Genomic DNA, 17,913 nt, shown 5'->3' with positions numbered 1-17,913 from the left:
GTTACGCACATCGGATTTTTTACCATTTTTAAAAATTGGAACTAGGAAAGAGCTTTTCCATGTTTTAGGAAAACAACCTGATTCTAGAGACATGTTAAAAAGCCAAAATAAAGGAGCGGTTAGTTCTATTGACAAAGTTTTTAGAAACACCGGTGGAACGCCATCAGGTCCAGGGCTTTTAGAGCTATCCAAGTTTTTTAAGGCATCCACGATTGTATGTACTTTTATCTGTTTAATGTTAATATCTCTTGAAAGTTCTGGGAGGAATGAAAAGTATTCACGCTCTCGATCCTTCTCTGAAAATGTAGTGTAAACTTCCTGGAAGAATGTTGCAAAAAGATTGCAGATTTCCTCTGAGTTATCGCCTACCTTTCCATCAAGATGCATTTCTGTTGGGAAATAATCCGATTTTATTTTAGTTTTTACGTAATTAAAGAAGTTTTTTGGACAAGTTTTTATATTGCGTTCTGTTCTTGCATTGTACTCTTCAAACGCGATATCAATGGCAAGGTTCAATTGATCGCATAGATTTAAATAGTTTGTTAAGTTATCTTCGCTGTTGTATTTTTTGTAGATTTTGTGTGCTTTCTGCTTACGATTTTTTAAATTTTTGATTTCTCTATTAAACCAGATGGGATGTTTTGAGTTATAGTGACGCCTTCTTCTTTTCAATGGTATATCTTCGTGAATGACTTCAAATAATATTTTGTAGAAGATGTCTACGGCAGCTTCAACATTTTCTTCATTTCTTAAAATCATTTGCCAGTTTATTGCATTAATTTTTTGCCTCAAGCTTTCATAGTTAGCGGACTCGTAATCAAATACCTCCTCAAATTCACTATCACCAGGTCTGTCGTTAACATGCAAGAATATAGAAAACTCAAAGGCTGTATGATAAGCTTCATTCTTCCATAAGGGAGTAAGTGATTCCGTTACACAGAAGTCTTCGTCTATATTCGTCATTAATAAATCTAAATAGCAATGTCGCTGATTTCTTATGTGATTTATTTGATTAAGTCCTAAACTGGCAGATTTATCGCAAATGAACTGCAAAGTTTCATTTTCCCCTACAACAGGAAGTAGGATGCTCTCATTATCAGCATCTGGTATGAAATCAATACCGCGTTGATTGAAATCGCCATATATGTGAACTTTTACGTGCGGGGAAAGACTATTAATAATGCATTCAGCAGCATGATAAAACTTTTCGTAAGTCGTTTTTCGAGCAAAATTTGGAGGAAAATACACCGAAGCGAAAACGTGAGTTTCGTCTTTAACATGTACTTTCACCCACACATGCTCGAATTCTTTTGATTTTATAGTTTTGATAACTTCTGCATTTAGTTTTGCTGAAATCGCAATCAAAGCGCCCCCTCCTGACTTCTTACCAGATACATGACAATCACGGTCATCCCTAAAGACATTGTAATTGCTCCCGAAAACTTCTTCACTTCTCACTGTTTCGTCCCAGCTAGTCTCAGTTGCTAAAATTACGGAATAATGACAACCTAATATTTTGTTTTGAATCACATTCATCTTAGCTGCACTTTTCATTCGATTAAAGTTTTGGCAATAGACCAAGATTTCTGTTCTTGACTGAGATTCTCTTGGAGAAGTGTTAGTTGAATGGGAATTAATTAGACCTAGCTCTACCTCTTCTAAATCTTGAATCGCAATATGATTTGTCAATTCATTATTATCTTGCTCTAATGAGCGCGTCGATTGCGGCAAAAACACTGACAGGCGCCAATTCCGGAGGGGTACATAGGTGTGGCAGCAGCTGTTCGATGTGAGGTGCTAGGTTGGTCGGTAGGGCACGGGTTTAAAACATCGCCTCTCTGGAATGCAATGGTAGGTCTGAACGAAGTTGAAGGTGGCCTCGAAAAACGTTTCTTTGCCTCAGCCAGTAGCTCTCTATCCAACGGAAGATTGTCGATGTCGCGGCGTTTGTTATCATGGTACGCAAATCTGCTGTGGTTGTAATCACATCCGTTATTTTTGTCGAAAATTGTGTAGTGCTTGTAACCGTGATTCTTGCGACGCTTGGTATTATTATTACTGTTACGGGTGGTGTCAAGTGCATTAGCGGGCCTCTGTTTATTCCGTTTCTTCTTTATTCTTACTTTCTCCGCCGCTTTTTGTTGATTGAGACGACGCAATTTATGTGCGTCGTATTCGGACCAATCAGCCTTCCATACCTTAGAGTTGCCAAGGAAACGCCAGCCTGAGTTACTGGCTGCCTCGACGGACATCTCAGCCTCTAAACTAGGGGAGGAATCTGTTGTGGGTGAAGCAACAGTCTTTTGTTCCAGTGAGTTTACTGCGCTAGAAATTTGCTTTAACTCATCGATAATATCATCCGTGAAAGTTGGGTTTACATAACTCATATTCTGTGCCGAACAGTTGTTAGCCATGTCAGTTATCACGCTGCTGACCTTTTCAATTTCTGAACAAATTTGTTTCAACTCGCGTGTCATATCGGTGGTCAGTTCATTGACATAGGCTGCGATGTTGTTTTTCGTAGCTTTCATCGATATGTCGAATAATGATGTTAAGTGATTTTTTGTGGCAACGACATCAGTTTTGCCAGTTTTGTTGGAAGCAGCCAGCTCATTCCACAACTCCGAGGTTTTGGCTATGTGTGCAACCGCGTTATTATGATTAGCTGCAGTTGTTTTAATTTCGCCTTTCAACTCGTTTAAGAGCATTTCGATACATTCAAATCCATCTCGGACATTGAAGTTGCTAAATGTGGATGTGAGTTTGTGATTCGACTCCATAACTAGCTTGTTGAGGTTGATGGCTTCTTGTTGTTGTCTGTACAGTTTATCGAAATTTAACTCCATCACGAGACGCTTCTGGCACTCGTAGCATATTGGCAGCATGTATGTTAGTATTCTTTGCTCATGATTCCTCTGAGCACCAACGCATGCAGCGTGGAATTTTTTCCCGCATGATCCATGGCAGTACCACACATGTTTGTCGTCACTCACTGTACAATTATTAATCGCGCACGGCATGTTTTACTTACGCAGCAATGATAAATAAAAACAATACAAATTAAAACACGCACGGTTAAACTTTAAACGGCGCAAATGGAAACGCGACCGAACTGTAACGACGACTTGAATGCAAAAATGGCGGTAATCGTCAATTTTCGGTGTCTGCTGACCCAGCTCTTTCAAATGACACCCATATTAATTGGTGTTTCTCACTATTTTGTGGTAACCGGAAGTCGCCATCTTGGATTTTAAAATGGCGGTAATCGTCAATTTTCGGAGTCCACTGACCACCCCCTTTCAAATGACACCCATATGATGGTGTGTCTCGCTATTTGGTGGTAACCGGAAGTCGCCATCTTGGATTTCAAAATGGCGGTAATCGTCAATTTTCGGTGTCCACTGATCACCTCCTTTCAAATGATACCCGTATTGATGGTGGTTCTTACTATTTTGTGGTAACCGGAAGTCGCCATCTTGGATTTCAAAATGGCGGTAATCGTCAATTTTTGTCTTGCCCTGAAAATTTTGTCGAACCACTTTCGCGCAAATTAATATTTTAACCCACTTTTGCTCTGAGCAAAATTTTAACCCACTCTTGCTCTCAGAACATAAGTTTTGTTGTAATTTAATATATAAGATTTTGTAATAGTGTATATTTTTTTCGTACAAAAGTATTCATTCTCTTTAACTTTTCCGAATAATTTTGCTGAAAAAATAGGATAACTGCTTATTTTTTTTTTGAAAATTCAGCATGCATAACATTCTATGCCCTTTTTAACAAAAATGTTTGCGTCAGGGGTACAAAACGGTGAGTCGACAACCTGGAAGGAGCGTTCAACATAGCTCTGGTCCTCACAAGTCCCTACCTCATGCTTCCCCGGGTCATATGATTACAACGACCGCCAGCTAACAGTTGTGTGCTTAGCTGGTTGTGCAGCCTGGGCACTGTTATCCTTCTGACTTCAGCTAGATTGAGGAGGTACGTCCCGAGCGTCTGTTCACCAAGGAGGTGCGGCTCAAACAGCGTCTGTTCTGGCCAGCTCCGTGAAAACTGTTTGTTGCCTGAAGCTACCACCAACTGCCAGTAGCGTTAGCTACGCTTCAAATGTTCAAGGTATGTTCACATGAACTGTACAACACTGTTTGAAAGTTGGATTCAAAACCAGTAATTATTAACAATATATGAGAAATCACACTTTCTCTTGCATCGCTTCTTCTCCAAAAAACCACTTTTATCACTTGAGTATCACTTAAGCACATCAAAATGAAGTTTGCATTATATAAGTTTCAGGTAGAGTTAACAACATTGGCTCGTAGCGATGTGAACGTTTCTTAAAGCGCGTTCGCTGTCATTTTTGGCAACTAGCCGAGCCAGGAAGCCAGCTTATGTTGGCTTCACTCATTTTCCAAAGAAACATTCACCCTCTTGGTTCTGGCATCCAGCGGCTAAGCATGAAATGCTGTATCGCGTCAGCTATACCTAAGGTGGCAGCCCCACCAGCACGATGTAGGTAGCGCGACCCCGGTAAGGTAGCCTACCGAACCCTCCCACTTACCACGAAAAGTGAAGAAGAAAAGAAAAACGAACGATACTTTCGGCAACCGACCCGGCTACGAAATAAGGACAATGATTGGAAACTCGGAACATGGAATGTCAGGACTTTGAGTGAGTCTTTTGGCTCGCGAACTGCAGACGGTTGGAGTGAGCGTGGCTGCGATTCAGGAGGTGCGGTGGCCAAGAACTGGAGAACGTGAATTCAGGGCGGTGGATCCCATCACCAAAACTTCCACAACATCTACTATAGCGGCGGCGAAAAGGCAGAACATGGAGTCGGTTTCCTAGTGATCGGCAACCAGATGAAGCGTGTTATAAGGTGGAAACCAGTTAGCGAGCGAATCTGTGTATTGAGGGTACGGGACAAATTATTCAACTACAGCTTGATCAACATCTATGCACCGACAAACAATAAACCCGATGACGTGAAGGACGCGTTTTACGAGTGTCTCGACAAAACCTACGGAGAGTGCCCAAAGCATGACGTGAAAATCTGGGACGCCAACGCTCAGGTCGGTAGAGACGACTTTTTCCGTCCAATCATTGGTAAGGAGAGCTTCACTCTGTAACCAACGACAACGGTCTGAGACGAGTGACCTTCGCTGCCATCAGCAGCACTTACTTTGCATGCAGACATCCGTAAGCACACCTGGATGCACCCGAATGGCGAAACTTGCAATAAGATAGACCATGTCCTGGTAGACGGCTGACACTTCTCGGATGTTATAGATGTGAGGACCTTCAGAGGACCAAACATCGACTCTGATCACTATCTCGTTGTCAGTAAGATTCGAGCACGGTTACCAACCGTAACGAACTCAAGAACTCAGCGACCGTTGCGCTTCAATATCCAGCGCTTCTCAGCAGAAGGTGTGATTTGTGATAAATTTGAATTAGTGGAAGAATTTGTGTACCATGGAACTCTAGTGACGCGCGATAATGATGTTACCCGCGAGGTGAAAAGGCGTCTTGCAGCTGCAAATAGGGCTTTTTACGGACTTCGTAGCCAGCTGAAGTCCCGTAGTTTGCAGACAAAGACAAAATTCGCGTTGTACAGGACATTGATAGTTCCGGTTGCCTTGTACGACCATGAAACGTGGACGTTAAAGGAAGTTGATCGTAGAGCGTTCGGTGTCTTCGAACGTAAGGTGCTGCGAACAATACTCGGCGGTAAAGAAGAAAATTGCATCTGGCGGCGTCGCATGAATCACGAGTTATACCAAGTATATAAAGGAGTGGATATTGTCAAGCTAATAAAAAAACGGCAGGCTGCGGTGGGCTGGTCATGTGGCACGAATGACGGAAAAACGACAGGGGAAGATAATATTCAGTAGAGAACCGGGAAGAGGCCGACGACTCCGTGGCAGGCCGCATACACGATGGCTGTTTGCAGTGGAAGAGGACCTAAAAGCACTTATTGTCCAGGGTGACTGGACGAGATTGGCCCAGGACCGGGTCCAGTGGAGGAGAATTCTTCACTCGGCGTAGATTAAACGAAGCGTTGTTGCCCATCAAGTATCAAGTAAGTTGGAGTCAAAATTCTTAACTGTGGAAAATGTTTAATCTTCCATCCCGGTAATACGTGTAAAGGTTCGTCGGAATCGAAACATACAAACGCTCGATTTTTTTGCGATAATACAAAACAAGCTGTAAACACAAAAGTGCACATGCAAATGCACGGATCTATGCATACATACACGCACGATCTCGCAAAAATAAAAAACGTAACAAACGAACAAAAACAGTGTGTTCGATATGATGAACAACCGGAGTAGATTGTATAAGTAGGAACTTAGCGTGTTCTTCTGGCCCACTTCGTGAGGTCTCAGTTTTGCACCCCTTTTGTGTTTACATTGCATTCGTTTTTCAATTCGACTTCCTAGCAATAATTTAGTATGTACATAGAACTGGAAAACTTATTCTAACTAATACAACACAGAAGATGAATAACATTCTTTTGACACAAACTGCGGAAACTAATTATCTTACACAAGCGCAACAGAAAACCAAAATTTCGCAAAGTTTAGGCATCAATATGACGACCGTGGTGCATTTTCCGAGAGAACATGCAGATCGGTTAACAGAGCAATTCGAATAGCTTTTTAAAAATATTTTTTCTTCACCAAAAATGCTGGAAAATATAAAGAACACTGAAAAAATCAATTTCCATAGAACTGTTTGATTGCAAAATCAGTTGGCACTAGGCGTTTTAAGGTAACGCACAGTGGCACCTCTCCATACAAAGTTATGACAAAATTAAAAACCTGTTTTAATCCACCTAGCGGTGCAATTGTGCCTTTTTCATTTCTCTAAACTATGGCACGGAGGCCCTTTATGTTCAACATAATTGTGGAAATGTCCATTACATTCTTAGTACACTTTGCACTTATACACAATGGCATGCCAGCCACGAACTTGATGAGCTACGTGTCGACGGTGAAACACTTGAAACAAAAAAATATCATACTCCATTAGCCTAATCAGCATTAGATCAATCATACTATGTTGCGTTTCGGCTTCGCCTCATCAGAAACCGACACTAACACATTGTCGGAATAGATTAGCGCCGGCTTGACGCAAATCCCTTAAAACTAAAACACACTATGTGTTTCAATCAAACGACTGATCAAACGTGATGTCCCGTTCGAGCAGAAGTTCTGTTTATGCCGATGAGACACAAGTGAAGCCGAAACTTGTCTTGGCTTAGCAGGCCTATGCGAAAGCACTACACAGTGGCGGCTCTTCAAACAAAAGTCGGACAAAACCTCAAATGTTACCCAATTTGGCTGAAAATCACAGTTTAAGCTAATTTTGAGGTGCTGAGCTCATTTTTGATGTCAAAAGTCGTAAAATATTAAATGCATTTTTCCATACAGTGTCATTGAACCTTTCTTATAACTATGATCCCGTTTTCATGATAGATTCTCTGTTACTGTTCACCAATGTCAACAATATCATAAAAAATGAAGAACACTACCTAAAAACCATTGTTGAACGTGTTGGTTTACTGTAGATTGTCTAACTATTTTACACAAAACACCATGCGTCTCCATATCAGCAACAAAGCTTCAAAATCTTCTTAAACCTTTTTGCGCACTTAGGCGCAGAACGAGACCATGATATTCGAAAAGTAGAAGTAATTTCACATAGAATGTATACTACTTGACCGTTCCGAAATGATTCCGAAATTTGTACAGAATACATTAGTGAACAAAGTATTTTTGGTCTGACCACCTTAAACATATTTAAACTAAAAAGTCATAGTTCCAAGCAAATTTACCAAAAGTATTTTACTCACTAACCAAGTTCTTTAGTTCCTCTACACAATGAAACAAGTTGTGCTAAAATCGAACCAAAATCAAAAGAGCAACTTGCATTTGAAGTGAACAGAGCAATGGTGGTTTCGGAAATGAAAATCATTAAAAAATCCGGACCTTGGTACGTTTAAACTCGTGTTAAAAATCGTGTTCTCATCCAATGATCATAAAATTTCGAATATACATCATTCAATACATGAGAAATTTAGGAAAAATATAAAATATCAATATTTTAAAAATAAATTTTTGAGGTTTTGGCCAGCCCCCGGCCACTGTGCACTATGCTATATTTCACCCTAAGGAGGAAAATTTCGTAAAAACCAAAATTTCTCACTAGGGTGAAAATTTGTTGGTAAAAACCAGTCTTTGTACAGGAGGGCACCAATCCTTATTTCATACTATGTTGCGTTTCGGCAACATAGTATGAAATATGTTATCTGCTTGCTAACTCATTTTGTCATGCGGGGGTGGGTATGTGAGGAGGGCGAAAGTCCCATGAACGAACGACTCCCCAGCTTAAATTGGTATGCTTTGTGATATAGTGGTGATTTAAAGATGATGGGGTTGAAAGGGAGGGGTATGAGGGCTGGATGAGGTGGTGGTCTGAGGGGTGATTTAAGGAGATTTTTAAAGAAGGGGTGTGAACAGTAGAGGGGGGGTGTAACCCCTCTCCGTAAACCATCAACTACGCCCCTGTTAAAATCCAGAAACCTTATTCGAGTCGAAAAAAAAATTTGGCCGGGATTAGGTTGACGTTTTTCAGAGTGATTGCATAACCTTTCTATATGAGAAAGGCAAAAATGTGCCAAAATCCAAAGAAGTGAATCGTCGTCAATTTTTTTTTCGAGTTTGCATCAAATCTCGATGTTTCATGCACCTTGAACACATTTAGCATCAAAAATAAAAATTTTATTTTTAATTTTTCCTATACTTTATATGAGAAATTTCTGTGTGGCCGCACTCTGAAACCCGTAATTCCGGAACCAGAATTCCGATCGATCCAAAATTCGATAGCAGCCGATGGGAAGGTTGCACCTTTCATTTGAGACTAAGTTTGGGCAAATCGGTCCAGCCATCTCTGAGAAAAATGAGTGACATTATTTGACACATACGCACATACATACACACACATACACACATACAGACTTTCCGATCTCGACGAACTGAGTCGAATGGGATATGACACTCGGCCCTCCGGGCCGGGATTAGGTTGACATTTTTCAGAGTGATTGCATAACCTTTCCATATGAGAAAGGCAAAAAAATGGTTTATATGGTTAAAAACTGGGGTATTAACTAATTTTGGATCACTGAATCCGTTTCAGTTATTAGTTTTGAAATTCCGTAATTCCTTTTTCGGCTATTTTTATGTAAACCTACTTGAAGGTGTTGGTCGTTAAAGGGTTAATATACATGTCAATAATAGTAGCCAATCACATTTTATAGTAGGAATGTAGTAAAAATTAATAATTTCTCAACAACATGAAGTTGTTTAGGTAACTAATCCGTAAGAAGATTTATGAGCTACAGTGCGTCTCCCTGCGGGCATTTTCAAAAACATAGTTATAAAAGCTTTGGAGCAAAAATGCGCAAGATGCGGCCTGTAAACCTTGAAACTACAATCCCAAAACTCAAAAAATTTCATTAGTATTAGTATTCCTCGTACCACTCGGGAACGTTTTTCTCGAAAAAATCGCTGTTTTATTAAGCTCCAAAAATTGTATGAAAAAATTATCAGCTGCAAAGCAAAAATTTATACATCAAAAAGCTATCGTTAAGGTAACAATTAATTACGACCAATTGGAAAAAAGTTTAAAAAAAGGGGTTGCCTGGTTTTTCGGCAATCGCGATCACGGAAAGACCATTTTTGGAAAAAACTATATTTCGAGATAAACGAGTTTAAAAGCGAATGGCGCTTGGAAGCGCTGTAACTTTCGATCTATTTCTATAAAAATGTTGAAAGTTATTCTCAAGGAGCTGTACTTTCAGAAGTAATAAAAAAATCGATTTTTTTGGAAAATAAAAAGGGGTATACCCCTTAAGTACAATAGAAGTATTTTTCAATACTTTCATTATTGACTTTAAATGTATTCAAAATACGTTGGTATTTTTAATACGACGCACTCAAAGCTGCCAGTGCTTGCCCCGCGGGCAGTACAGTAATGTAGCTGCATATTTTGCCTTTTAGATGACATTTAAAACTAATCGGTGATCGCGCCGTCGATCTCTACTTTGTAGGCGGGAAAGTAGACACGCTAGCTAGCAGGGCTGAGCGCCGTAGCGTGGTCTTTTGGAGCCTTCGGTGGAATCTCGGATGTGTGCCCCTTTGGTTATTTACATTGGCTTCCGTTTTTTCAGTTCGACTTACGAACAACAATTTAGTGTGTACCTGGAAGTGGCACACTGATTTCGACTTATTGTATGACGTATTCCAATTATTTTATAAAGATTGAAATTTCAGCAAGGCAAGGGTTGGCACACCTTGGTGGGGGCCAACCGCACGCTACAGGCATGTGTATAAAAATGGCATCCTGGGCTAATTTTTCCTGGATCCAATACCACCCTCACCAGTGATATTGGGCCCCGAGCCGTTGAGGGACGCGCCGGGCCCCGGGACATAAAATACTGACAGCCCCTACTATAGATAACTTCTTATTTGAATATCAATTAGGGCAATTGTACGGTTTCAACCTTTCAGATCAAACCATTTTTTATACATACCACTTATTTGATACGGCAGAATGCGTGGGTTTAACGGAGTCTTGGGTATTTTATAAATTTAAAAGATGGAAAAAATGAAAAGAAATAAACGAACAAAGGGTTTGTAGACAATTATTGCGATGCCTTGAAACTTACGTAACCTTTCTCATACTTGACCGGAAGTAACCTAAATTTGCCCAGTTTCTCTTTTAAGAGTATTGTTAACATCCACTAAGTTTAACAGTTGTCAGTGAGAGTTCGAGATGGAAGAAAATCAGCAAACCGTTCGCGAAAGCATTTTTTTTACAAACATGCAAAATCCACATCGCATCGTGTCTTAGGAATGAAAGGTTCCTGAAACTGAAAACAATGGTTCCTGAAACTGAAAACAAAGAAAACCAGAAACAATACGTAAAAAACAACAGAGCATTGATTGCTCATCTCAAGCGGAACCCGAACATTTCGACACAGGACTAGCCCAGAAAAATAGATGTTTTGCAAAGTTTCGTCGAATGGGCCAAGAAGAGATCCTGATTGAAAACGCATAAGATGCAGCACTTCCCAAATCGGGACGAACACCAGCAAAGTGTTGCCAAAACACACGGCCAAAAACTCACGACGCTACTAACGAAATACTGGTGAGCTGCGTCATCGATGAAGAGACAACATCAAGCAGTTGCGCTGGGATAGGTATATTTCACGGGTAAGGACTGCTGCGGATGACCGTTTCAAGCAGAAGAAGCTGTCAAAATTCGCATCGAAGTACCTGATTTGGCAGGCCATATGCACTAGTGGAAAACATGGTCCATTCGTGGCCAAAAGCTCCATGAAAAATGAGATTAACAAAACTGAGTGTCTCCAAAAACAGCTTTTGCCGTTAGCAAGGCAACACGACCAAACACAGCTATTTTGGCCTAATTTGTCCAGAACTCAGTCCTAACGAAAAGTTATTGGTCATGATTAAGTGTTTCTAGTTTCGAAAAACCACAGGAATGCCGAAGGACGAAAGGAAAGGCGTAAGGGTGATGCAGCAATCACAAATGTCGAGCATTTTACTCAAACTCATTCTAAAGTTCAACCGACGTATACTACCTATGATCGCAAATCAGTCCCAGAAAGATAGGAAATCCTATAGAAAATAGAACAAATATGCGATCATGGGTAGTATATAAGCTGAAATAAATATATAGTGTGCTACTGTAAAACTTTGGTTCCCTTTCGATAACTATAGCCGATTTAACAATCAGTCTAAAATGTCGCAATAATTAACGACTCACCCTTTATTAGTGACTGTTCTTCAAACTACGCGAGTATAAATATATTACAATTCTCGAGTACTTTTTCAAATGGACGTAAGTAACAATGAGAGATTCTCTTTGAAGTCTTTCTCTTCTGTTCATTACTCGGCCATTTCAACATTTACTACTCTACTCTTTGCATAATATTGTAGTAAAAACCGTCGGCTTTCGATATGTACTGGAAAATTAGTACAAAGTGTTGTAATGACGTCGTAATAAACGAAAGAGAAAGTAAACAAAGAGAGGCTCTCAATGTTTCTTACGTCCATTTGAAAAAGTACTCGAGAATTACTGTTTTTTTCGTGTGAGGTTTTTAAATTTTTCTCAATCTTCTACAATGCTATAAATAATAAACTAGTCATGAATACAACATTGATTTGCATGGATAATAATTATAAAATTCTCCCAAAAAAATCTATTTAATAAACATAGCCCGGGATAACTTAAAAAAACATAACCCAGAAGGGGGTGAGTGTAGCGTACTTGGTAAATCGATTGCTTTGTACGCAGCGCACCTGGGCTCGAGTCGAGTCATAGGGTTAATTTTTCATAAGAGACTTTTCTAACCCGAAGAGGCGAATGACCTTAAGGTTAAAATTTCTGTAATCTAAATAAAAAAATAGCCCAGAACTTTTTTTAAAAATCCTTTCGTAATTAGTGTTTACTAAACATTTTCTTCTCTATTTTTGCAGTTTCGAGGAAACGACCGAAAGTGCTCATTTGAGCTGGCGAAGTACTACCGTTGGTCCAACGGTTGTCCCGACCCCTTCGACTACCAGCATTGCCAGCGGCAGCGGTACATCTCCAGCTGGCAACCATCCAGTACAAAATAACTGTTCTTCGGGTAGTGGTAGTGTGAGTGTTGCTTGCAGCAACAGTAGTAGTTTAAACTGTACAACAACAAGTGCGAGTGGTGGAAAGAAACGCTCGAAACGTGACTCGGCCGTCAATGCCGGAACCAGTGACAGTGCTATGGGGGTGGACACAGTTGCATTTAGTCAAGGAAACAATCAACAAACGAACCATTTGTTTTCGGTCAACAGCGAGTATGGATCGCCGAAAGGTGAGTTGCGTGTGTTTTCCCGACGATGGTTTACATTTTAATCCTCCATTGCGGTGACTGATTCGGATATTTGTTCGGTAGATATTAGCCACCCCACCTCCATAATCGTAATGGAAAATTTATATAGTTATTTAATACTTGGAACAAGTAATTGGATTAGTCGCTTACAGATTTTTTTTTTTCTAGAATGTCCACAAATAAGATAATGAGCCTATATTGGCGCTATTGGGGAGAGTCTCGCAATATTTCGGTAATTACTCGACATTCAATCGGTGGAATCAATATAAATTAGTACCAATCTATTTACCTCGTTTCTAAGAAACAATATATTAACTAAAATGGCGCGAATACAAGCAAATACTCCAATTTAGTGTCCCAATTTTATCCCTACCATTTGAGCCAATGAGTTGAACGACTTCAAAGCATCAGGGCAATGATAGCCTCATTACCCTTCATCGAAGAATGATAGGCAACTTTGTCTACAAGCCGAGAATCAATTGAAGCTAAATAATCTGAAATAACACCGAACACAAACCGAAAAAGAACATGTGGTTAGTGGTGTGTAGCTAATACTGCTAGAACCAGTACCACCATATTAGCATCGAGCCGGTCCAATTCCCAGTCAGTCATTCACGTCGATTACATCACGATATTGTCCAATATAGTCGAGCCCCGAGAGTAAAAGTGCAGCTTCTATTTGGCAACTGCAACGTTTAGTTATCATGCTTTGCACATAACCGAAGCCACTCAGCTGAATCCACCAACAAGCTCGCAATACCGGCTTTCCCGCTAGTCACTGCAGTCCACTGGCACTGTGTCAGTCATGAATGACGAGGGGCACGGTTGGTAGTATGCCACAGGAGACGGCGGCAGGGCGGTAGACGATACAAAGCGAAAGAAGATTTCGCCCGTTTGATTAGCACAGCTGTAGATGTTCAGAATACTAGCTTGGTATTGCAGTTGATACTTAACTATATACGATGCGTTAGTAATAATCCGTCTGTAATTAGGTGGGGAGGGGGTCGTTATGTCAAATATTGCGAGGACATTGAGCCTATAAATTCTCCAGCTCGCAGCGATTTGTATAATATTGAATGTATCGTACGGATTAAAGGTAATCGCTTTAAGTGTATAGGCTGAGATATTTCTGCTGCTGGACGCCTAACTGGCACTGCTTTTTTATGCAATTTAAGTGTATTGCAACTATAGACCGGCATATCATGTCTATTCTCACCCGCTTTTTATATTAAATTACTTCGTATCTAACCGCAATTGCATCAACCTGCAATCCCAGTTTCGCACGAACTAAGCGTCACGGTAAAACGGGTTACTAAGAGCTCTCTCAGTTTTCTCCACTTCTCGTCCGTTTGGGGTCTCACCTCTTGAGTCTTGATACTACTGGCCCCGTTTCGCACCACTGCCGCCGGTGATGCTAGCCTTGTATGGGATTTTGCGAAGTTCTTCTTTTCCACTGCAGCTGGTGCTCATTATGTCATTAATTAACGCCCCGGTTGATGGTTGCAGCAGATATGCACTAGACTTGTGTTTACCTTTTAAAAGCGTACCCGTAGGAAACCTGATAAGTCCGAAAACCCCAATCTGAGTGTATTGGAAATCTTCGACTCACCTGCGCATGTGTCGGTGGCGTTTCGGGTTTGGACATACTAGGTTTATCGTGCAAACCGTTCTTTCAGTATAGTGTTTTGGTTTCTTTGCCTGATGGCTCCAGCACTTTGTTGGGATAACTTGCACGCTATGATGGTAAACAAATACGTATGAGCGTAACAACCATCAACAAGTCAACCGAAGTTTATTGACTTTAGGCAGCACCACAAAAAAGTTAGACAGGTATTATTAGCAGCGTTCGGTTCGATATTATTGTTTTTCGCTTTTCTCCCACAGTTGCACCAGACCGTAATTGGACCCATTATTGGGCAATCCGAACAACACATATTCATCGTAAACAGCGAGTAATGAGAACCAACGAAACAGAGTAAACTAGGGCCCAGACGCCTCGAAAGGCCGTATAAAATAATCAGATATGGTGCTAGGGTAAGCTGGGCTGGTTGGTGCAGATACCGGTTGCGTTACTGCAAGGTGTTCATTTGAGCAGTAGTTTGAAGCCTGATTGTGGCTGCAGTGGAAGGAGCGGAATGAAGTTGAGCATCGTTTGACGCTTCTATAGCTCAATATAAATGTAATGGCCAGTAAAAATAATACGGCTAACTTGTTATAATTGAGTGAGTTACTTAAATTTTATACTATCTGCGATACCTGAATTATATCGTGTAAGGTTATGTTTGTAAGCTAGATATTTCACACTTTACAAATTCGAAGTCAGACCCGAACCCGTTTTACTTCAAACAATCCCGAGTCAAATCCAGAACTAGTTCAATTTCCTATCAGTTTTTTTATTTTTGAAGCTTGATATGAGCTTGAAGAAGCAACATTTATTTTTTAAATTCTATTTTGGGAAACTCATGACTTGTTTGTTCTAAATACCAATTCTCATTTTATCAGTAGTTATTTCATGATGTGCAACACGTGAGATTAGTTTTTTTTAATCAACGTGCAAATACAAACCCAAAATGTTTTGTTCATGAGTACTAAAGCGGTGATGTAAGTTAGCGGGCTTTGGATCAATTGTTGCATCGGCAGAAGGAAACGGTCGTTTGTCTAATCCAGTTTGAACTGAAGCTGTAATTCATGGCCAGGTTATTAATTTCTTTTATCATACGTCTCCCAACCTTTGAACGGAACGGATCGTTATATTTCACAGTGGTGTTCGGTGTGTAAATTTTAGTGAGTCAAGGTCATCCTTTGTTCGTTCGTTAGCTGCCGTTCTGCTGGTGCCGACAGTAAATCCAGTACATTGTTTTCGCTGGTGCGGAACAATCGACGTTGTTTGCAGATAAGTTTAGCTTTATTTTGTTTTCCTCGTTTGCTTTCTTTCCTTTTCCCTACTTTACTCAAATCAAATAATAAGACACATTCCCGTTTATATAACGCTCTGCCCTCGTGCTTAAATGGCCGAGGGCGAAATACCATCTGATGTAATCATGGAAGTCCCTGATCTCCCTAATACTCGCATTGCTCCCCGTATAAAGCAGTACCCAGAAGGTTCCTCTGGGCCATGGGTGGTATATTTTCGGACCGGAGAGAAACCGGTTAATATATTAAAACTTTCTCGAGATCTGACTGCTAATTACCCGGCTGTAGCTCAGATAACACGTGTTCGGGCAAACAAGATACGTGTTCTAGTGAATGATCTCGGCCAGGCAAACGCGATTGCTTGCTGTGAGCGCTTTACACGGGAATTTAAAGCGTACGTGCCTTGTGTGGCCTGTGAAATCGATGGGGTAGTGTCCGAACCGGGCCTGAAATGCGAAGAACTGTTGGAGAACGGAGTTGGCTGCTTTAAGGACCCCTCTCTTGAACAGATTAAGATCTTAGAATGCAAACAATTGTATACCGCAAACACCGAGGGAGGTAAGACTACCTACTCTCTATCAGGCTCGCTTCGGGTGACATTCGCCGGGTCCTCTCTTCCCAACTACATCCTCCTTGACAGGGTTCGCCTACCAGTTCGCCTGTTTGTACCGCGGGTCATGAGCTGCAGCAATTGCAAGCAGTTGGGCCACACAGCCACATATTGTGGAAATAAGAAACGATGCGGCAAATGCGAAGGAGAGCATGAGGATGACTCTTGCGACAAAGAAACTGAAAAGTGTATTTGCTGCGGGGGCCCTTCACATGCTCTTAAAGCATGCCCTGCGTACAAGCAGCGCGGGGATAAAATTAAGCGCTCCCTTAAGGAACGCTCAAGGCGTTCTTATGCAGAAATGCTAAAGAATGCTTCGCCATCTGTCCTGTCCGAAAATCCCTATGCTGGTTTGGCTAACGTTGAGCAAGAATCTGACGACCCACGAGAGGGAACATCTTTGGTTAACCCAGGGGAATCCAGGAAGAGGAGAAATCCAGCCTCCCCTACATTGCCCCGTAAGGGTGCCAAGGTGTCGTCCACTCAGAGTGCGCCAACTACAATCATTAAATCCAACGGAAGTGATGCACAAAAGCCGAAGCAATTTGCTCCAGGACTTGGAAATATTAATTCTAACAAGGAGTACCCACCACTTCCAGGGACACCAAAAACCCCAAGTGTCCCCTTTTTTCAAACAGATACTCAGTCCAGTAGCGGACTAATGAAATTTTCTGACATAGTGGACTTCATTTTCACAGCTTTCAATGTTACTGATCCTCTTAAAAGCCTTCTGATACGTTTTCTCCCTATAGTGCAAACATTGTTGAAGCAGTTGACTACTAAATGGCCCCTCCTTGCAGCGATCGTATCCTTCGATGGCTAAGTCATCGAACGAGGTCACCGATTCGATCACTGTTCTACAGTGGAACAGCAGAAGTATCCTCCCGAAAATCGATTCCTTTAAATTTTTACTAAATAGTTTAAAATGTGATGCTTTCGCATTATGTGAAACTTGGTTAACTTCCGATATAAATCTCAACTTCCACGACTTTAATATAATTCGTTTGGATCGAGAAAACCCCTATGGAGGAGTACTTTTGGGGATCAAAAAGTGCTATTCTTTCAACCGAATTAACCTCCCTTCGACACCAGGCATTGAAATTGTCGCTTGTCAAGTTTTAATCAAAGGTAAAGACCTTTGCATTGCTTCCATCTACATTCCTCCACTGAAAGCCATTCGATGAAGAAAATAACAAAACAAATTTTTGTTTTTCTAATTAGTTGATTTCAACAGAAAAATGAATAACGTAACTAAATTTTCTCTTAATTTTGAGAGATTCTCAAATAATAGTTATTGAAAATTATTATTGATTTTGATTCAAGACACACATCATACGAAATGACAGCAAGTAGCTAAGATGCACACCTTACTGAAATACATCAAGGTAGCGACAGCAACTATGTTCATACACGCTGGGCATAACGGTTAAGCACGTAG

General features: G+C 40.8%; 1 protein-coding gene across 1 annotated transcript in view; it reads left to right on the top strand.

The window, feature by feature from the left end:
- The window catches only part of LOC131684845 (dentin sialophosphoprotein), a 108,694-nt gene that overhangs the window by 30,100 nt on the left and 60,681 nt on the right, over positions 1 to 17,913 (top strand). Inside the window, exon 3 of the mRNA XM_058968058.1 lies at positions 12,564 to 12,934. Coding sequence (XP_058824041.1) covers positions 12,844 to 12,934 — 91 coding nt within the window. The 5' untranslated portion in view covers positions 12,564 to 12,843. The remainder of the gene's footprint in view (positions 1 to 12,563; positions 12,935 to 17,913) is intronic.

The sequence above is a fragment of the Topomyia yanbarensis genome, chromosome 2, assembly GCF_030247195.1.
Source record: "Topomyia yanbarensis strain Yona2022 chromosome 2, ASM3024719v1, whole genome shotgun sequence".
Classification (NCBI taxonomy): Eukaryota; Metazoa; Arthropoda; class Insecta; order Diptera; family Culicidae; genus Topomyia; species Topomyia yanbarensis.
Note: the sequence above shows the minus strand (reverse complement) of the source record. Positions and strands in the feature narration are given on the sequence as shown.